The sequence below is a fragment of the Myotis nattereri genome (genome assembly GCF_964212035.1).
Source record: "Myotis nattereri genome assembly, chromosome: 1".
In the NCBI taxonomy this organism is placed as follows: Eukaryota; Metazoa; Chordata; class Mammalia; order Chiroptera; family Vespertilionidae; genus Myotis; species Myotis nattereri.
This window is the reverse complement of record NC_138075.1, coordinates 25,423,605-25,446,111: the sequence shown is the minus strand read 5'-3', so window position 1 is coordinate 25,446,111 and position 22,507 is coordinate 25,423,605. Positions and strand designations below refer to the sequence as shown.

Genomic DNA, 22,507 nt, shown 5'->3' with positions numbered 1-22,507 from the left:
CCCTATTCTGAAGATTTCTGCCCAGAGTTGTAAATTCTTAGTAACAAACTGGTTTCCCAGTTTAGGCCCCTATAACCTTGAGAGTCCATCACCTCTCTCTATTCTGTTTTCACTGTATGTACATAGTATCTGGTTTCATCAGTAAGATTTCCCCTGGCTCCAGGCCACAGCCCATCGTGGTCTTTCTCTGAGAGTGTGGTCTTCTTTAGTCTTAAAGGAGAGAATCCTGTCCTTGCTCTACCTTAGCCCTGGCTCAAGGTGGCCCCCTTCACACCACCACGCACAACCACCGAGACTTGTCCTACAGCTTCTTCAGCCCTGCCTATACTTTCTAACAGTAGCATGTTAATATATTTAGTTAAACTATAGGAAATTGCTATTTTTAGTTGAATATGGAAATTTCATATGGTTGGACATATATGTGAACCCATTTTGCAAAAGAGAAGTGATTTCACCACAACCGTGTTGGATCCTATCGAGAATCTTATGTGTTTCTCCCTCCTTACCTTGTTAAACTGAGGGTTATTCTTACAGACCATTCTTTATGCTTTTGTATGTAATCCCCTAACCTCCCACCCACAACACGTGGTCTACAGATGATCCTACTACTGTATGGTATTGACTGCCATTTCCTGATACCTATTGTTGGCATGCGCCTTCCCCCATTTTGACTATTGATAAAGGTGTCATTTACTATTACTCTGTGGGAGACAATAACACTTCTTCTCTTTAACCTCTTTCAGATTGAAGACATCATTACAAAGATGCAAGATGACAAGACAGGGGGTGTGCCCATCAGAACAGTCAAGAGCTTTCTCTCCAAAATCCCCAGTGTTGTCACAGGTAAACATTCTTCTTATAAGGGTTTGGAGGCAACAGGGAAAAGCTGAAGAGTTGTGTAGCCTTGATTGTGATCTGGGGGGTGTCTAAGAATTTGTGAATAGTAAAGATGGTACCTTCAACATGCTTCTTACGGTTGAGGGTGGTCCTGGTTTCTAGAAAGAGGCTACTCTTTGCTGATAATTCAGAATGGTCTTACCATGCCTGACCAGCCCTTCTGTGTATAGATTAAGGATTCTGGGAAATAACAAGTGCATTAATAAACAGGCTTTCCCATCAGCAATCTGGCCTACAAGATGTAGATAAGCACAAAAAATGTTAAAGAACTTATTTTAGTTTCAGAAAAGCTTTAAGAAAGTCTTATGTTCAGATTCTACAAAATGCCTTTAAGTTTTTTAACTTATTGTACTCGAACTCCTAAAAGAAGTGGTTTTAAAAATGTTTTTCTGCGTTATTTTGGGGGCTGCAGTTGTGTGTTTTGTGTGCTCATTCACCAATAAAAAGGAGTGGACTATTGATACATATACCAACTTGGGTGAATCTCAAAGTAATTTTTCTGAGTGAAAGAAGCCAGTCTCAAGAGGTTAGATAATATATGATTCCATTTATATGACATTTCAAAAACTATATGCTGGAGAACAGATTCATGGTTACCAGGGATTGGGAATTATGGGAAGAATATGCTACAAAAGGATAGTGCAAGGGAATTTTAGGAGGCTATGGAACTGTTCTGTATCCTGCTTATGGTGGTGAGCTGCTAACATGAATCAGCAAAAGTAATTGAGGAGTACATACTTCCACTTGTTTGTACCTCTTCCATCTCTTCTTTCAACGTCATGTAGTTTTCTGAGTATAGGTCTTTTACCTTCTTGGTTAAATTTATTCCTAAGTATCTTAATTTTTTGTTGTTGCAGTGGTAAATGGGATTGTCTCATTAGTTTCTCTTTCTGAGAGTTCATTATTGATGTGTAAAAATGCTGTCAATTTCTGGATGTTAATTTTGTATCCTGCTACTTTCCCAGATTTATTTATTAAATCTAGTAGTTTTGGGGTGAAGTTTTTAGGGGGAAGAGATTAACCAAAGAACCTATATTCGTGTATACACTGCCCATGGACACAGACATTAGGATGGTGAAGGCCTAGGGTTGGGTAGGAACCAGGTGAAGGGAAGCAATGGGTAAAAAAAAAGGGGGGGGGGAAACATCTGTAATGCTCTCACAATAAAGATTTTTTAATATTAAAAAAGAAATGGAAGAGTAGCTGGAGACGGGAAGAAAAATCAGGAGGATATGGTTTCTTGGAAGCCAAATTTTCAAGAAAGTGATTCAAGGGAGAGTAGAATTGATCTACTATGTAAAAAAATCAACTAAGATTAGGACTAAGAATCGACAATTGAATTTAGCAACATCAAAATTGATTGCTGACCTTGATAAGTGCACATTCCATGAAGCATTGAGGGCAAAAGCCTCATTGGAGTTGGTTCAAGTCAGAATGGGAAGAAAGCAATTTGAATAAGTGAGTGTAATTAATCTTTGAAGGAATTTTCCTTAAAAGGAAGAAATGCAGTAGTATCTAAATAGGTAAATGGGGGTCAGGACTTGCAGGATTTCAAATAATATGAAAGTGGCAATATGTTTATAATGATGAGAATGGCTCACTCAAAAGGGAAAAGTGGTACAAGAGAAACAGGGAAAACTCAAGAAGTGATATCAGCAAGTAGGTAAGAGATTGAATGTAATGCATAGACAGGTGGGAAGACTTGGCTAGGAAGATGTACAATTTATTCATAGAAAAAAGAAGGGATTCATAATAGATACACAGAGGTACAAATAAGCATAGAAATGTGGTAGGAGCTCTTAGAAGTTTTCTTCTAATTGTTTCTATTTTCTTAGTAATATGGGAAGCAAAGAGGGTAAGATGCTGAAGGTCTGGGGAGAAATTAGAAGCTATACAAGAAATCTAGGAAAGTAAAGAGATTAATTGGCTAGGGAAATAGAGTTTTGAGTGTTAGGTAGCATGAAGGACTCTCTTGAGATTATTAACATTTATGAATTTAAGGAGAGGCAATTCTTTCTCCAGCCAATTTAGCTCCCCAGATGTGGGCACCTATTAGGTAGAAAGTTGGACTTAATTAGGGATATGTCAAATATAAGAGTATGATAAATCAAGAAAGAGGAAGAGAACAACCAAAAGGATTGACCATTAAATTTTCACTGAATAATGAGATAGGTAAGGAACAGTGAAGAGTAGTAATTACAATAAATTTTAAGTCCAGTGGCAAAGGAGTTTTGGAGTTGGAAGTGAGAGTAAGAGAGCTAAAAATATAGGAGGTGGCGATTGGATAGTGGAATATCTAGGGTTGCAATATATTAGTGGTGACAACAAGTAAGGTTTGACCAAGGGAATAAATGACTAAGATCTGATAAAGGACAAGATCTGTGGGAGAGAGGAAGTCAAGTTGAAAGAAGTAGCCATGATTTTGGTAGATTGAGCTATCTGGATATTGAAATCACTACTGGGAGAGTGTTAGAGAGGTTGCTTGTGGATCTGTGGTTAAAATCTTTATAGAGACAGTGGCCCAGGGATCAATAAATGACTTTTACAACAAAAAGTCTAGGTCATTTAACCTGATGTCATGGGAGTCAAAGCTGAGTGGGTTTTGTGTTGTTTTTTTAAAGAAGAGAGAGGGGATAAAGGCAGTCTGAAAGAAGCCATAAGAAACATAAGCCATGAGATCACTGACCTGCCTTCAAACCCCATGATGTATAAGGCATGTGAGGCAAAACAGCTGCCATCTAAGAGGGCCACAGGGAACCATGGTCACTGTGGAAGAATAAGAAGATGAAAGGAATATTGACTGAAAAGTGGAGGATATAAAATGTTTTACTTATGATTGACCATGAGTTCCAGAGATCAAGTGAAAGCATTTCAGAAAATGGTGAGTGTATGACCAGGGGAATAAATGTCCACAGTTGCTAGGTACCAGGCACTAGAATAGCCACAGCAGATATAAAGATGAATGGAAACCTAATCTCTACTTTCAAAAGCTATTAAGTTAGTGAGAGAAACAGACACTGGTAGAACAATAATTATATGAGCTGTGTGCTATAACAGAAGAATGAACAAAGCCCAGAGGAGAGAATTGTGAGTTTTTCTTGAGTTTATCTAGAACATTTCTCTAAGAATGTATATCAGTATCTTGCATAACCAACCACCACAAACCATAATGAATCTTTATTTCTCATGATCATGATTCCATGAATTGGCAACCCAGGCAGTTCTTCTGCCTATCTCACCAATAAGGCCCTACTCATCTGATAGTTCAGTTGATGCCACAGGGTGGGTCTCACTCATTGGTTTAGCAGCAATGCTTAGTCTTAGCTGGGACTTCGATTCTCCTCCATATTGCCTTGTACCCCCAAAAGGGTAAACTGGGCTTCTTCACAGCCTGATAGTCTCAGAGTGCCAAGAGGGAGAAGATGAAAACTATAAGGCTTCTTAAAGCCGAGGCTCCAGAACTCATACAATGTCAAGTCCACCACAATCTATTCTTTAAAGCAAATCCCAAGACCAGCCCTGACTGAAGAGGGGAGAGAAACCAGCTCCACCTCCTGGGGTAGGAGTAGCAATGTCAGGTTGACCTGGGGAGACATGACTCATTGGAGGCCATTATTATAATTATCTACCACATTAATAATTTTAGAACTAGGCCTTAAACATGAGTAGAAAACTGGGGAAAGTAATTGCAGGTGGAGAAAAAAGATTTTTTTTTCCATTGGCCCAAATGCATGAAAAGTATACCAGGTTACAGTCAAAATGGTTTTGTTTATGGAGTTGGAATTTAAAACACATTTATGGAGTGTTGAGACTAGTTAGGGAATCTTTAGATGAGGGAGTCTAAGCAAGTAATAAGGAGGGCTCTTTCAACAACAATCACAGCATCAACTGAAACCATAATTCTAGAGCTACACCTCATTTAGTCTTCACAAAAATCCTATAAAATAGGAACTGTTATCGCCATTTTGTCATTGAAGAAACTGCAAATTCAAGAGCCTACATTACTTTTTCAAGGTCACACAAGTAGTCAAAATTATACCTTTCATCTTTTTGTCAGATTGGCAAAAGGTATAATATATATTTTGGTGTGCCACAGAATTTTAGGAATTAGTTTACCTGCACCATGAAATGAAAATGGTTGAAAATCACTACGGTAGACATATCCTGGGCCTAATGCCTGCCAATTCCAGGAAACCAGCCAGGTTGCATGGCCTTTCCCATCTGTAATAGACAGTTATTCAAGGATAATTCTCCATCACCTGAATGTCATGAGGAATTTTCCAGGGACTTTGAAGATTAGTTTCTTCCAGGCTACCCTCAGAAACATAAATTCCTAGCCTATAAGAGCCATAAGATACATCTAGTCTCACTTATTCTTGCAGAAACATGATATAATGTACTCAAAAAACCACACAGCTTGTTAGGGACAAAACCAAAGAGAGAATATGGATTCTTCACTACCATTGCAATGCTGTTAATTCCATTAACTCATGCAGAAGACTATAGACTCCTGAATTGGAACAGTTCCTTACAGGTGTCTGATGCCTTCCCACTGAACATGAGAATAGCTTGGATAGTTTGTTAAAAATACAGATCCCCGGGCATCCCCATAGGCCTGGACTCTGAACCTTCTATTTTCAGCATCTGCCCAGATTATCTAATCTAACCTGTCTGAATTTGAAAATCAGTACAACCACCACGTTCCTGCAAAGTGCTCCCCACCTTCTGCTTTAATAGCCTCTAACGGTGAATGTCATCTCTCCTTCCATCTTTGGACAACTTTGACCTGTAAAAACTTCTTCCTTATAACAAATTGAAACTTACCCACCTCCTTGTAGTTTTAATCCATTAGTCTCAATTCAACCTCTTTCTCAAAATCTAAGAATAGAAAAATGAATCTGATTTAAAAGTATACCCACCTGGCTCTTTCTTACGAATTTTTATTATACAAATAATGTTCCGATTATATGCTATGTACATGCATTTTTATTCTGCTTATCTCGGCACATTTTTTCATGTGTACATTTCTATCTCTCTTTATAGCCTATAAATTTCTTTCTTATGGCTTTATGTAGTTATAAATATTTTTGAGTATTTGTCTATGGCTTATTAACAGAATACTTTGTGTAAAAGGGTTTAGGGCTACAAGCTAGTTGTATGACTTGAGCTGGTAAATGGGTGACTTTTGGGCATCACCAGCCTAACTGCCCTCTGTTTCCTCATTTGTGGATTAATAGGCTTGGATTAAACAGTATCTATGATCCATTCTGGCTCTGATCTTCTGTGGTTCTTCACAGGATCTGTGTGGATTTAGTGCTAATTAGTCCTCTAGATGGTCTAAGGAATCTACCCCTAGGTTAATCTAGGTCATCCATTTTCTCTTGAACTGTGATACTCCCAGATGAGAAAACAAGAGAACCAGATTAGGAAACCTGAGAGTTACCCAACAATTAGTCAACATTCTTGATCTTGTTAGTCTACCTGCTACATAGAAACAAACACAAAGAGGCAGCCAAAAATAAGGAGGCAAAGAATTGTGGCCTCTCCTCCCCGCCACCCCCCACCCCCACCAGAAACTAGACCACCTTCTTACCCCATACACAAGAATAAACTCAAAATGCATTAAAGACTTAAATGTAAGACTCAAAACCATAAAAATCCTAGAAGAAAACATAGGAAGTAAAATCTCGGATGTTTCTCATAACAATATATTTTCTCATATGTCTCCTTCCTTAGGCAAGGGAAAGAAAAGAAAAAAATAAACATATGTGCTGAAACCGGTTTGGCTCAGTGGATAGAGCGTTGGCCTGCGGACTGAGGGGTCCCAGGTTCGATTCCGGTCAAGGGCATGTACCTGGGTTGCGGGCACTTCCCCAGTGGGGGATGTGCAGGAGGCGGCTGATCGATGTTTCTCTCATCGATGTTTCTGACTATCTATCTCTCTCCCTTCCTCTCTGTGAAAAATCAATAAAATATATTAAAAATAAAATAAAATAAAAATATACATATGAAACTACATCAGACTAAAAAGTTTTTGCACAGCAAAGGAAGCCCTCAACAAAATTAAAAGACAATTCACTGAACAGGAGAACATATTTGCCAGTCATACATCTGATAAGGGGCTAATATCCAAAATTTATAAAGAACTTATACAACCCAGCACCAATAAAACAAACAATCCAATTAAAAAATGGACAAAGAACCTGAAAAGACACTTCTCCAAAGAGGACACACAGATGGCCAATAGAATATGAAAGGATGCCTAATGTCACTAATCATCAGAGAAGTGCAAATTAAAACCACAATGAGATATCACCTCACACCTGTCAGAAGGGTGTTTATCAGTAAATCAACAAACAGCAAGTGCTATCTAGGATGTGGAGAAAAGGGAACCCTAGTGTACTGTTTGGTGGGATTGCAGATTGGTGCAGCCACTGTGGAAACAGTATTGAGTTACCTCAAAAAATAAAAAATGGGACTGCCTCATGATCCAGCAATTCCACAGAAACCCAAAACACTAGTTCAAAAGGATATATGCACCCTTATGTTCATAGCAGCATTGAAACAACCCAAGTGCCCATCATTAGATGAGTGGATAAAAAAGCTGTGGTACATTTACACAATAGAATACTACTTGGCTATAAAAATAGGAAATCATACCTTTTGCGATGGCATAGATGGACCTGGAGAGTATTACGCTAAGTGAAATGAGACAGTCAGAGAAAGGTAAATACTATACGATTTCATTTATATGTGGAATCTAATGAACAAAATAAACAAACTAACAATATAGAAACACACTCAAAGAGACAGAGAACAGACTGACAGCTGTCAGAGAGCAAGAGGTCTTGGGGGTTGATTGAAAATGGTGAAGGACTGAAGCAAAAATAGAAAATAAAAACTCATAGATACAGACAACAGTATGGTGATTGCTAGAGGGAAGTGTGTGTGAGGGGAAGTAGAAGAGGGTAAAGGGGGATAAATGGTGACGGAAGAAGATTTGACTTTGGGTGGTGAACACACAATACAACATACAGGTGATATATTATAAAATTGTACACTTCAAACGTATATAATTTTATTAACCATTGTCACCCCAACAAATTCAGTAAAAATAAGAAATTACCAAAACTGGCATATAAAGAATTTTAAAATTGAATAAGTATATACCTGTTTAAAGGAATTGAATTTACAGTTAAAAATTTCCCCATAAACAAAACTAGTCCATATTAGCTTCCTCGGTAAATTCTATTAAAGATTTAAAGGAAGAAATAATACTATTTTTACATTGACAAGGTGAGAATACTTCCCAGATCATTTTATGAAACTAAGATTATCCTGATACCAAAAATAGACCAAGGCGTTACAGAAAAGAAAACCAAGTACAATGTCTCTCGTGAAAATCACTACAAAAAATGTTAAACAAAATATTAGCAAATTGAGTCAAATAATATCTTTAAGTCAGGAGTTGGCAAGCTTTCTGTTAAAGCCAAGTGGCAAATACTGTGGGCAATGTGAGCCATACAGTCTCTGCTGCAATTATTCAACTCTGCCTTTGTAATCCCCAAATAGCCACAGATAACATATAAACGATGGGAGTGGCTGTGTCTCTATGAAATTGTATTCATAAAAATAGGCGGCAGGCCATAGTGTGTATCCCATAAACAGAATATTGAGCAGAAGAAGGCAAATGCAGAAGAAAATATACTGTATGATTTCATTTACATAAAATTCAAAAAGCAAACTAGGGAATGATAGTATTGAGGGATATATAAGAGGTGATGAAAGTGACCACAGAAATAGAGAAGTGACTCCCATTTACCTCTACGGGACAGGAGGGTACTGTGATCAGGATAATATATTCAACACTCCTGGAGTGCTGGGGAAACTTTCTTAACCTTTATTATGGTAACATGAATATTTTATTTAAATAATTCAAACAGTACATATTTATATGTAATGTTTTATGATTCTTTAAAAGGTTTTTCCCCTTTTTTGTCTTTTTCTATTTTTTAAAATAATTCTTTATTGTTGAAAGTATTACATACTTTCCCCCTTTTCCCCCCATTGACCCCTCCAGCCCACCCCCACCCCCCACCCCAGGTCTTCAGCACGTTTTAATAAAAAGTAATTTGGCCCAGCTGGTATGGCTCAGTGGTTGAGTATTGACCTATGAACCAGGCAGGAGGTCACACTTTGATTCCTGGTCAGGGAATAAGCCCGGGTTGCTGGCTCAATCCCCAGTAGGGTGCCTGTAGGAGGCAGCCAATCAATGAGTCTCTCTCATCATTGATGTTTCTATCTCCCTCTTCTTCTTCCTTCCTCTCTCTGAAATCAACAAAAATATGTTTAAAAAATAATAATTTGAAGTCAGAGTAGTGAATAAGGTCCAGGAAATGTCAATTGTCAATGAAAAGTCCCAATTTTGGTTTAAATAAGGTATGACTCTGAATAAATGAAGCTGGTTTTCTCATTGTCCTTATAAACTGGTTCATAAATTTAACTTCAAAGGGGACTTCCAAAAACATTTGTGGCACAGCCAATACTAATGGAAATAAGGATCTAGCCTCTGAGAGGCCAACACTGAAAAATACAAAGTTTAACTACATATTGACTATGCTGTGTTTACCTTAACAAATATAACTCTGCTATAACACATTTTCTTTGAATTCATGCATTTTTGCTTTCTTCTAATGAAGTTCATTTTAGAACATCCAGAAATCCTGTCAAGTTATACTGTGAAAGCAAAAGGCATAGCTCTGATATTCTTGGCCTTTGTGCCATTAAAATCTTACTCTGAATGTCACATCCATTCATCTTTTTCACATGTTTCTTGTTTGATTTTTTACCACTTTGAAAAGAAATGCTAAGTGGAATAAAAGAAGGAAAAGACAGTTCACTTATTAAAAGTGAAAATATACCACATCGCCCTCTAATTTGTGCTCTCGAATTTCTTTTTCAGCACCCATTAAAAGGTCTGTTTCAGAGTGAGATAAAATTGAAGAGGAGACTGAAGTCCGTTAATTAATTAAATGTAATTGGCCCAGGGTCACTGAGACTTTTCAAAGGTAAAAATCAGGAAACTAGTGTAGGCTCCTTGCCCTATAACAAAGGATGGTGGGTTAGCAACGACTATTGATTTTATTGAATCAACTGTTGCCTCATAGGATCTATACACTAAATTGGCTGGATGTGTTGCTGGAAGGAAGACTAGCAAAATCATGTTGCTAGTGGGAAGTCTATGCAAAGATTGTGAACATGGAGACCATTAATTTTCAGCTTAGCTCCTTATGCAGTTGATTTTATCATTTTGTTCTACTCAGTACAGTGGCACCAAATAAAGCTATAATTTATGGCAACACAAAAAAAATTTTAATAACATTTAAAAATAATTATGGCATGCATTATATACTTAAAAATTTAAAGCCAAATTTAGAAGTTGTCATTGTGTCATCTATGAAGACTTTTTTTTGTCTTAAACATATCAACTGTTGTTTTTGTGTGTTTTTTTGTTTTGGTGTTTGGGTTTTTTGGTCTTAAACATATCAACTTCCATAAGGCATGTTTTACACAAATAAAGCCTAACTCTATCTTCAGTTGCAACCAGAGGAAATTTGAGTTATTTTTATATAAAACTTGGATGATAACACCTAATCTAGTTTTGGGTTCTAAGACATCATTTTCTAGATCCAGGAATAATATTATTGCCTGGCCAGCATGGGTCAGTGGTTGAGTATCAACCTATGAACCAGGAGGTCACAGTTTAATTCCCGGTCAAGGCACATGCCCAGGTTGCAGGCTCGTTCCCCAGTGTGGGGCATGCAGGAAGCAGTCAATCAATGCTTCTCTCTCATCACTGATGTTTCTCTCTTTCTCTCTCTCTCTCTCTCTCTCTCTCTCTCTCTCTCTCTCTCTCTCTCCCTCCCTCCCTCCCTCCCTCTCTCCTTCCCTCTCTGAAATCAATGAAAACATAGGTTTTAAAAATAATAATAGTATTGAGGCAGGATCTTCTGCAGAGTTCTACCTTATAGATTCTTCAGGCAATATTTTCCTAGGGTATTGTTTTCCTGAGAATTAATGAGGACAGAAACATTTGTTGAGCTCATCATAGCTAACACTTGGCTATCAGCCTTATCTGAAGCACTCGCATCTTTATCCTGATGTATATAAGCAAACTGCTGGGGTGGAGTGTGGGTTGGAGAGTCCAAAGAGGGCACTCTACAAGACTCACTCACTGTTCATAACTGTTCCTAAACAACACTCCATAAATCTAAGTATTTCCTGCCTCTAAAACAAGTGAGGAGGGCTGGAAAATAGGGACCATAGGGTGGTATGATGCCCAAGGAGAAAGATGTGGAATCCTGACCCCCAAAACCCCTGTGACTCCTGAAAGCTCAAGGAAGGATCTCAGTGGAGATTGAAGAAAAGGTAGAGAAAGGAGAAATGAAGCAGAGCTCATCTTGCTCCACCCCAAGACCCTATGGACAGGGCTGGTTAAAGGGAAAGAAATGAGTCAAATTTGGATTTAAATTTTAAACTGAATTGCAAGTAACCAGAAAGCTAAAGAGTCCTCCTAAGACATCACTAAAAAGAGCAAAAAAGATTTGACTTTTCATGTTTGAGGGATAGGGGAAAAGTAGTCATTTCATGTCCGTACCTCATTGCATTCATATCCTATATAATAAAAGGGTAATATGCAAATCAACTGAAGGGCAGAACAACCAGTCACTATGGATGCACACTGACCACCACAGGGCAGCTCACACATGTGGGTATCAGGCAACCAAGCTGAGAAGGAAACACTTCAGTGCCATCACTGGGAGATGATGGAAATACTTGTTTTAGTCTTGGTTATTATTAGAGTGAAAGAAAGGAGAGAAAAATCTCCCTAGATAATTCCTAATCTAAGATCCTAAGTCTCCTCTTGCTGGTTTGGTGTCTTACCCAACCCCATGTGACCTGGAAGAGCCAAGCAACAATATAAAGTTCTCCACTTTGGTTCTGCCCTAAGGTACTGGCAGAAGCAAGTACATCTCATCTCTGGAGGAGCACACTGTAAATATGGATCTTGAAAAGTCCCCTAAAAAACAAAAATCACCAGAAATGCAAGAAAACAAACCTAACCTAGCCGGTGTTGCTCAGTGGTTGAGTGTCGACCCATAAACCAGGAGGTCACAGTTCAATTCCCGGTCAGGGCACATGCCCGAGTTGCTGGCTCAATCTCCAGTGGTGGTGGTGGACGGGGAGGGGGTATAGGAGGCAGCCAATCGATAATGTTTCTCTCTCATTGATGTTCTATCTCTCTATCCCTCTCCCTTGCTCTCTAAAAATCAATAAAAACATTTTTTTAAAGAAAACAAACCTACATGAGTGAAAGTTGGCAGCAAGCACAAATAGCAAAATTCAACCCATGAAGATGGCAGATGTTGGAATTATTATCTACACATGTAGACTAATTATTAGGCCACACCATATGAAATTGCCATTCTTGTATGTCCAAACTAGGCAATATCTGCAATTTCACATATTTAACCTGATATTTTTTTCAGAAATGAGAGGGTTTTGGAAGTATAACCTTTTAATGAATGTTTTTAAATATCCCCACAAATAAATAACTAGGTTTTTGCATAGGGGTTTTGCCAACATTCAATAAACAAATAGGTTTGATCTTATATAAACTTTTAGAAACAATAGAAAAAAAGGCAAATCACTCTCCAACTCATTCTATGAGATTAATTCAACTTTACTATCCAAACTAGACAGTGCCAATGTGGGACAGGGAAATTTGTTTTATAAACATAGATGAAAAAATCCTAAACAAAATAGCAGGAAACTAAACCTACAAACACTAGGAGGAAAATGATCATAGCCCTTGTGGGGTAAAGAAAATAGACACTCACGGAGCAGGACTGGCTCTTGTAAAGAGCTAGAAGCACTGAGAGGTGGAAGCACAGGGGCTGTAAAGGTGCTGGTATCACCTTTACTGCTTAGTGCGTCTAAGGATGTCATTTGGTTATTATACATTTGAAACCAGGGTTTAGAATTTCATGGTGATATCTATACTTTAAATATATCTATACTTCATACCTTGAGTGAATATGTGTTTTTATTGAGATATAATTGAGATGTACAACATAATGACTCAATATTCATGTATGTTGTGAAGTGACATAAGTCTAGTTAACATCACCACACCTATAGTTTTTTCCTTGTGATGAAAACTTTTAGATGTAACAATTTTTAGATATGCAATACGTCATTATTAACTATAGTCACCATGCCATACATTACACCCCGTGACTTATTTACTTGTTAACTGCACATTTGTACCTTTCACCCTCTTCACCCATTTCTTCTATCCCCACACCCTGCCTCTGCCTAACACCAGTCTGTTCTCTGTACCAATCAATCTGTATGATTTCATTGTGTTGGGTTTTGTTTGGTGGTGGTGTGTTGTTGTTTTTAAGATTCTATGTATAAGTGAGATCATGAAGTATTTGTCTTTCTCTGTCTGACTTATTTCACTTAGCATCATGTCCTCAAGGTCCTTCCAATGTTGTTGCAAATGGCAGGATTTCCTTCTTCTTTTTTTTTTCCAAAGCTTACAGGCCCTTGTACAAACTTAATATCCTCATTTGTGAGATAATGTCTGGTTTATCCCAATATGATTCTACTCCATTATTTTTACCTGACCTTTCAATCCATTGATTTATTTGAACTCTTAATTTGTTCTTATTAGGAGATTTACAGGTAGAAGTGAATGTGAAAGCAATAATAAGCCACATAAAGAAAGGAACACCTATTTTAAACTTCTATTGCCTTATTAAACTAGACAACAACAGCAATAAAATCGATCTAAAGTCCACTCATGAAGGATTTCCTTCTGTTATATGGCTGAACAAAACTACATTTTCTTTATCCACTCATCTATCAATGGACATTCATTTTATGTATATATTGATGATGAATTTCACAATGAAATTCTTAGAGCTTATAACTGTATATAGTATATGTTATAATTACAACCATGTAAAAATTATATGCATGCACATGAGTGTGTGTGGGCGTGTGTGGACAAGAGAGGGAAGAGAAAGAGAGGGGGGGAGGGAGGGAGAGAGAGAAATGAGGGAGTTTCAAAGGAATATAAACTAAAAATAAAAGTATATCATGAGATGGAGCTAAAGGAACGTGCTTGCATTTAGAAGATGAGTTGGACTTTGCTGTGCTTTTGGAGATCCCTGCCTCATAAATCTAACTTTGGCCTTTTAGCTGACAGGAGACCATCGAAAACCATTCAAGCTTATATATGTTCAAACAGGCTGTCTTACTCTGGGTGCCCTGTCTTTCTCCCACCTTGTCAAGCTTCTGTAAACAAACCTGCAACATGATCCCTCAGACTGCTCTCTGGTTATTATCCAGTGACCACCTATTCTGTTAGTAACAGCCCCAAACATCCCACGTTCCTACATGGAGCTGCCACCTCCCTTCGTAGGGCCACATGTCCTGCTCTAAGCAAGACTCTCACCCAGTTCCCTTTGTTTTACTCCCCCGCCCAGGGAAGGTTATTGATCCTTGGAGAACTGAGGGCATGACTGTGGAAGCCAAGCACTCCAAATGCTGCAGCAAAGAGGGGCTGGAAGTGGGGAGATCTGTGTGTAGAAAATTTTAAAATAATAAGAAAATTCAGTCTGCTTTATGTTATCACCATGCAATTCTAAATAATGTCAGTGTTGAAATACCCCCCACCCAAAATTATTTTGTTGGTCCCAGACTTCTTAATTGTGCAGTTACTATTGAGTTATAATAATATATATAAGCTTCCAATGAGCACATTTTAATTACCTACCCTATATGATAAAAGCGTAATATGCTAATTAGACCAGATGTCCTTCCAGACAGCCTTCTGGACAAAGCCGGGGCTGCGAGGGCCAAGGCAGAGGTGGCCGCTCTGGCAGCGGGGGCCGAGCCCCTTGCACGAATTTCCTGCATCGGGCGTCTAGTCCTAAATAACCTCATATTCTTCACGGAAGTCAACTCGGAGAACCAACAGGTATAGGGGACCCCACACACTTAGCAACGTGCACTCATTTTGAGAGTAAGTGCTTAAAAAGTTTAGAGTTAGGAACAGTTCATGTCTCAAACCTCTATGGCTATTTATACCACAGGTTAAAAGTACACGCTGATGGCACAGTGATTTTGAAGATGAAGAAACAGAACTGAGGTTATTGTAATTCAGTCACTTGGAATTTATATTTGTATTTAAAATTTGCCTTTGAAATTGAGAACAGTGAAAACTGCAGGGTGTCGTATGTTTGTTTGGTGAAGTTTCAATTCACGCATGAAATACTGAATTTTAGAAACAGATTTAAAATGAAATTATTTTTATCATTTTTTTGTTTTAAAAAAGTAAATATAATAAAAACAAAAATCAAGAAAATGACCCATTATGTTACTGAGAGGTACAATATAGTGGTTACCTAATTTGTGCCTTTCACAGATGGTTCTGTTTTATTGAAGTTCACTTATTGGTTATTTATTGTCAGTAAAGAGAGGGTGTGAAAAGTGATGTGCCCCAGATGTTATAACTGGAGACCCTGATTTCCTTTCAGCTCCCTGGGGTGTTGGGAGGAATCTAGAGCTAAGGGAAAGACAGGGAGGATCTTTTAATGAGAGGGGACATGGTTTGTAAAGTTGTTTTTTTAAAAAAATCTTCAACTTCCACTATTTTCCTAAGCTTGGTCTGCCTAAGAACACACCTCGCATGTCAATTTGCTTATGTGACAGTCCTTTTCCATAAACTGAATGATTTGAGTCGCCAAGATTTTGTCAAAATATATTGAAAGCTTGGGTGTCACATACATTACATCTGAAAGTATATCCTTGCAGCCACTTCAACATCTTTTTAAATGTATAGGTGTTATGTTAAAAAATATGTCACGGGCTGCTTAGCTTTTCAGAATTCTTTTGGGGATAACAAGAGGAAATTTTCTGAAGACTGCTGCTGCTACAAATCTATCCTAACAGACGGTGTGCACATTAGGGGGCATTTCAGCCCTCGGGAATCAAGTCTCCTCCGCGTTTCTTATGAAAGAATTCTTGAGAAAGAAACTTTAGGCAGTGGGGATGTGTGACTTAAATCACATAACAGGAACCGTGTTGTTGGGAGTTCGCTACTAGCAAACCTGTACTTATATGTCTTCTTATCCAATGCTCCAATCAGGGAAGTGAAGCATAGCTCCACGGGCCCTTCTGATGAAGGGGAAGCTGGCGGACAGTTGGTGATGGGGCCAAGATGTTCACCCATTGGGCCATCAGGGTGATGGCCCCGCCTCTTCTCTCCTGGTTTAGGTGTGGCTTTGATCTTCAACATAATGCTGAACAAAGAATCCCAATGGGACACGTGGGAAAGGCAGTACATTTCCCAGACTTCCCTTTAGTTTGTTGACACGGCCCCAATCTATTTTCCATCTCATACACCTTTAGTCATGAGGGGGGGCGGGGCCCGGAGGAGAAAACTTTCGTCCCAAGTTGACCTTCCATTTTGCCATCAAGAAGTTCCTCAAGGCTCTGAAAGAACTCGTTCTTGCCAGGGTGCTTGGCATACGTAGGGATTTCATGCTGTTGGACAACTCTTCAGAGAGCTGTCGCTGGGGTTTTCTTACTCAGGTCAGGGGCATGTGCAGGAAGTGGATCGAAGGACGGTCATCTTGGACAGCAGTGGTTGCCTGCCTTCTATTCCTAGTCCAGGCACCGATGGCACCCCTTATCTTTTGTCTCACTTCCATATGGAAATAATTGCAGAATCATGTCTGATGGTGACCTACTGCCCCGGAGCATTGGGAAGCATTTGTACATGAGCAAAGTCGGTGCAAGAAGGGCCGACACAATGTAAACCCGGCAGGAGCTCCCCACAGCAGCATCCCTTAGGTGGTCTCATCCTACCTGGTCTCCAGCCCGCACAGCCCCTGCTTCATCCTCTCTGTTCTGGCTCCACGGCCTCTTCAGTTTTGACTCTGGAGCTGGACTCCCTGGGTTTGCATCCCAACTCCACTCATTCATGGCTGTGTGCCCTGGACATTTTACTAAACCTCTCTGTGCCTAAGTTTTCTCAGCTGTATATGACAGCTATTAATAATAATAGTACCTACTTTGGGGAGGATTAAATGAGTTAACATATAAAACATTTATAGTGGCATCTGCCCATAGTAAAAGCTATATGTGTTTTGTAAATGTTTCCGGTTATTAGTAGTAGTAGTATTGTTTTTGTTATTTCACCTGCTTCATTGGTACTTTTTTTGAAAGTGCATAAAATACTCGATTTGCCCCTCTTAGCTGTGAGAAATATTGCCGGGCATCTTGAGTCAATCTACTGGACACAGTGTTTCTGCTCCTATACCAAGCTAGACATTCAGCTTGTGGAGCTGGGTGCAGAGAGCTGTGGGACCTTGCCGACTGCATGTATTTCCCTTGGGAGGTGGAGGCAGGCAAATCATCCATATCCCACGTGCCCAAATCTTTGTTCTGTCAACTCTGGGTATCTGGGTCCCTCAGGGGTGCCTGACCGCTCGCTGCCTTCATTTCTCTCCTTTGCCACCATTCCTCACATAGACTGCTTTGCTGGCAGGCCCTCAAAGAATGAATGGGCTTTTGAGACTCAGATGTGGAGGACTGACTCTTGGTCCCCTAGTTCTGCTAGGTCCCCTCCTCTTGGCTTCTCTCTGGGTGAAGGACAGGATGCACTGAGTGACAGAGTGTTGCGGGGAAAGTCACTTGAATTAATTTATCAAAATATTCCCTAATGGCACCAGGGACACTTTATAAAGGCCCTTCCAACATCTGAGAGTAGGACTGGATCACCCGTGACCCATCCAGATCCCTGGGGCCTGACACAGGTCCAGGGAATATTTGGACACTAATTGTCATGAGCTGTAACATCCTGAGTGGTATAATTTTCATTTCCCAAGATCCACCAATGCTTAAGGGTTTCTTTAGTTGTTTAGTTAGGTTTGGGTTTTTTTTAGTCATTTAGACGCAAACTGTTTTTCAAGACTTGGGGGGAGGGGGGGATCGTATATTCAAGTTTAGATGCTTTTGTGCAAATTAATGAAGTAAAAGTAGAAGTAGAAGTCTGTCCCATGGGAATAAAAATCTTAGAGTCACATTAACAAAATAACACATTTTTAATTCATTATCATAAATTTTTCCGAATCAATTGCACATCCTCAAATTAACAATAAAAGTCAAACTAGAATTTACAGCCAGGGTCCAGGGAGAGCTCATGCTGGGGTAAACAGGCTGGCATAGTCAAGGGCTCCATGACAGATGGTAGGAACAGTCAAGTGTAGGGAAACTGCAAAAAAAAAAAAAAAAAAATCCATAAAAAATAAATGGGTTCTTAAAGTAGATGAATGCCAAATAAAACAAAAGAGTGTAACAAGCCACAGTTCAAAGTGGAAAGTGAAGCCCTTCACATCGGCGGTGCCTGGAGGAGCACTAACTCCTCCCGGTGTAATGAGAAGGTTTAGTGGGGAGAAGAAAGAGGATATTGGGTCAGTTATGAACATTTTTAATTATAAACCATAATTGTTATGTAAAATGAAAGTTTGAGGATACTTTCATGCAAAAAAAGATTGCTATACTTAGATTTAAAATGCTTACGCAGAAGTCCTGCACGGTGTGGTTCAGTGGTTAGAGCATCGACCCATGTGCCAAAGGATCACAGATTCAATTCCTAGTCAAGGGCATGTACCTGGGTTGCAGGTTTGCTCCCTGGCCCAGTCAGGGCATGTGTCTCAAAAAATGTTTCAGGAAAGCTCGCAATAAGTAGTAATTTCATAAATATAGCTAACCCACCAGTCTTCCCAAAAGTTGTTGTATTTAACTAATGAAAACCATTTTCCATGATTGCTGCCACGAAAGGTAAACCCTAGAATCATAATGCACCTGAGTTCAAGATCCTTTGTGATCTTCTGGTTCAATGGACTCTGAGAAGGTGGTTCAGTGAGCTCTCCAAGGTCTCATGGCTAGTTAGTGCTGGCATCAAGGACTAAAACCAAGTGTCCTACTTCCTTTGGGGCCACAGATCTTCTAGAACCTTCCCATCAGACCACATGTTCCAGGGTTGTGTCCACAGCTCAGGAGGGCAATGTGCTAGGCTGGATGCAGAGACTGTGAAATGCAAACACGCCTTAACAAATGCTGGCGCATGGCTACATCAACTAAAACCAAGGGCAGGAAGCTTCCCTATATAATAAAAGCCTAATATGCAAATCCACCGAACGGCGGAACAACTGGTGAAACGGCCACCAGGGGGCAGATGCTCAATGCAGGAGCTGCCCCCAACCCACAGGCCCCAGACCAGCCAAGGCGGGTACCAGCAGGGGCCTCCCGACCACCCCGCTGGTCACCCCACAGATCGGCCAGGCCTAGGAACTCTATGCATGCATGAATTTCATGCATTGGGCCTCTAGTTTTACTAGTAATATAAACTGCCATTGAAAAGGAAGGTGAAAACAGAACCATCATTGATGTATGTGTTCATTGCCTTTTTCTTCCATGGACATTAATTTATTCTGAAGGGAATGATACATTTCCAAATTCTACTATTACTTTCAATAAACTCAGATCAAGAAAACAACAAGTGGAACACTGCATTGTGATTGCTTCAATTGTTAAGAATATCAGCTGTCATGACTTTGAAAAATCATGAGTAAAAACTGGCCCTAGCAAAGGGGGACGTGTCTAGTTCACAGCAAGCATTCATCTCCATTAGGAATTCCTTCTCTCTTATTGGAGGAGAGCACAGCACCTCACTGTGTGCTGTCAGGGCCAACTTCCTCACAGAAGCTGACCCTGATGGACCCCAGGCCTGGCTGCTCTCCCAGCCTTGACTCCTTTACATCTCATCCCTTGGTCATTTCCTGCTGCTCTCCCCCATCTCTTTCATCTGTCTAGCATTTTGTATTCATTCATTTATTCCACTGATACTTCTTGTACATTCATTTCAAGCCAACCAAGGTATGGGGTGTAGGGAAAATACAACGGAAAGCAAAAAGTAGCCTCCCCCTTCCCCCAGCTTAGAACCCAATGGAAGAGAGAAACATCAGCAAGAAATCCCACAGACGAATGAACAACCATGCACATGATGAGAGGTTCACAGTGACGTAAAAGATCACCACAGGAGAATTACACTGGGTATGAAAGATGAGCTGCCAGGCGAAGTGCTAGCCAGGTAAAGGTAGCTAAAAAGAGAGAGCCAAGCAATTACATGGGACCCATGATCCCGGTGGCTGAGCAGAGAGAAGGAAGGGGCGTGGTATGGTGTAAGGCTGGAGGGCGAATAGGGGCTTTGGTCTCGAGAGCAGTGGGAAACCCATTGAAGGCTTTACAGAGAAGTGACCTGACCAGATAGGAACTTTGAACCCACTTAGGGTTCAGAGAAGCAGAACCACTAGGATAGAATATAGCATTATTTGTATTTGTGTGTGTGTGTGTATACATTTATATACTCATAACAAATATCATTATAAGTATACATATGAATATACAAGGGTGGGAAAAAGTAAGTAAATCACCAGCCTGCATTACCTAAAAAGTAAATCATAAGTAAGGATATGAAATAATAATAAGAAGAACACAATTAATACAATAATTGATAAATAATACAAGAATAAACTCTGTTTCACATACTCACAACTATAAACTTACTTTTGCCCACCCGTGTGTGTGTGTGTGTGTGTGTGGTTGTTACAGGAATTTCACGCTATGCAGTTGTGGTTGCTAGTTAGCAGTAAGGCTGTTGTCTTCACATCTGATCATCCAATATTGGAGCTCAGAGTCCGCAGGACAAGCAGTCAGCAAGGAAAGATGGGAGTGAAGCAGGACAACAAGAACAAGCTGGGACCCCCCCACACACACTCGGCCCCATGAAGACCGACTGAAACCCATGTCAGTGTTCATGGCCTCCCTTGGTGATGTAATTATCCTGCTGGACACATTGGCTCCAGCATCGCAGAGATAAGCACACACCTGGCCCAGGAGCTAGGGGAAGGTGCAACAGTTGGAGGCCTGGCCATTGGAAGGTGAGCCCCCAGATGAGTGACATGTGTGAGCTGCAAAACCACTGCGCCCTCACTTCTACCTCCATTCTCTCAGAACAATGTCTCTGGTGGCCCACCCTCACTGGAAACACTGGGGAGAGGGGATCTGGGGGAGGTGGTTCAGTCTGTCCACGCTGACACTTCCCAAAGCTACTAGGCATCCTGGCTGCAATGTGGGGAAGAATGTGCAAAGCTTCCACACTCTTCTCTGGCAGCTCCCTGAGCTGCCGATGGGCAAAGGTTGGGAAGCAGCCGCTAATAACATTACAAGTCCATTTGGCAGTGATGCAAACCTCCACCATCACAGTTAGAGCAAGCGGAGGGAAAGAGACTCTCTTAATGGCCAAATCAAATCAAAAGCTTCATGCTTCCAAAGACGATACCAAACCCCGAGGGATGGGTCAGTAGAACAAAGAGTCTTATGTCCTTGTATCCTCAGTGCATCTGCTTAGATAGAGAGGGTGTTTTCCTGTCTTCTCCTTTCTGAGGATCTCCAAGACACACGCATGAGAATCTGCCACCATTTAGCTACCACTTTTCTCAGAGTGTTGAGGAGCCAGGACTGAGCCTGCAGGAAGATATTCTGTGATGCAAACAAGGGTATTTTGGTGATCCAGTGGCTCTATGGTCTTTAATCCGGATGTGCGTTAGAACAACCCACAGGGCTGTGCAGCTTTTCCTGTGTCTAAGCTCCCATGAGATGCTTGGAAGGGGGCGAGCATCTCTACTTGGTAAAGCTCCCCAGGTGTGCTGATGTGCAAGCAGGATTGGGAACCCGGGATCTAGTGTAACCCTCCTGTTCTCAGGTAATGAAGCTAGGTCATAGAGAGGTTCAGAACAGAACCCATCTCCTGACTCTTAAATTCATCACTTTCCACTATGTATCCTGCCATAGCAAAAATAACAAGAAATATAAATTCAACTACATTCTCTACTGTGCCCTGAGAATGTGACGGCTTTGAAAATACATGTTATTTATTTTAAATATATTTTTATTGATTTCAGAGAGGAAGGGAGAGGGATAGAGATAGAAACATCCTATCTAATAAAGAGGGAATATGCAAATTGACCATCATGCCATCACAAATATGGCAGCGCCCATAGCCACAAAATGGTGGCACCCAGTCGCCTCAGCCCCACTGGAGTCCCCCAGTCCTTTCAGCCCCACTGCGGGGGGAGGGTGGCAGGCACGCAGTGTGGCTGGACCTACCTTCCGACAGGTCCGGCCACTCCTTGCACCTGCCACTGGAGTCCCCCAGTCCTTTCAGCCCAGCCGGGGGGTAGCAGGCACACAATGCAGCTGGACCCACCCTCAGACCCCCAGCCGCCCAGGGCTGGCCCAAGGCGCAGGCAAGCCTCAGATGGTGGCTGTCCAGCTGCCCAGCTGCCCAGGGCCACCTGAGGCTCAGGTAACTAGAGCCAGCTGAGGCTTATGCTGCCAGCAGTGGCAGCAGCAGAGGTGTGATGGGGGCATCACCTTCCCCTGATTTCTGGGTCACCTCCCACCCCTG

At 40.6% G+C, this 22,507-nt stretch overlaps 1 protein-coding gene across 11 annotated transcripts in view; it reads left to right on the top strand.

The window, feature by feature from the left end:
- RGS6 (regulator of G protein signaling 6) overlaps positions 1-22,507 on the top strand; it is a 488,382-nt gene that overhangs the window by 335,874 nt on the left and 130,001 nt on the right. For all 11 annotated transcript variants that reach the window (XM_081100530.1, XM_081100531.1, XM_081100532.1 and 8 more), the window contains exon 3: positions 744-843. In XM_081100530.1, coding sequence (XP_080956656.1) covers positions 744-843 — 100 coding nt within the window. The remainder of the gene's footprint in view (positions 1-743; positions 844-22,507) is intronic.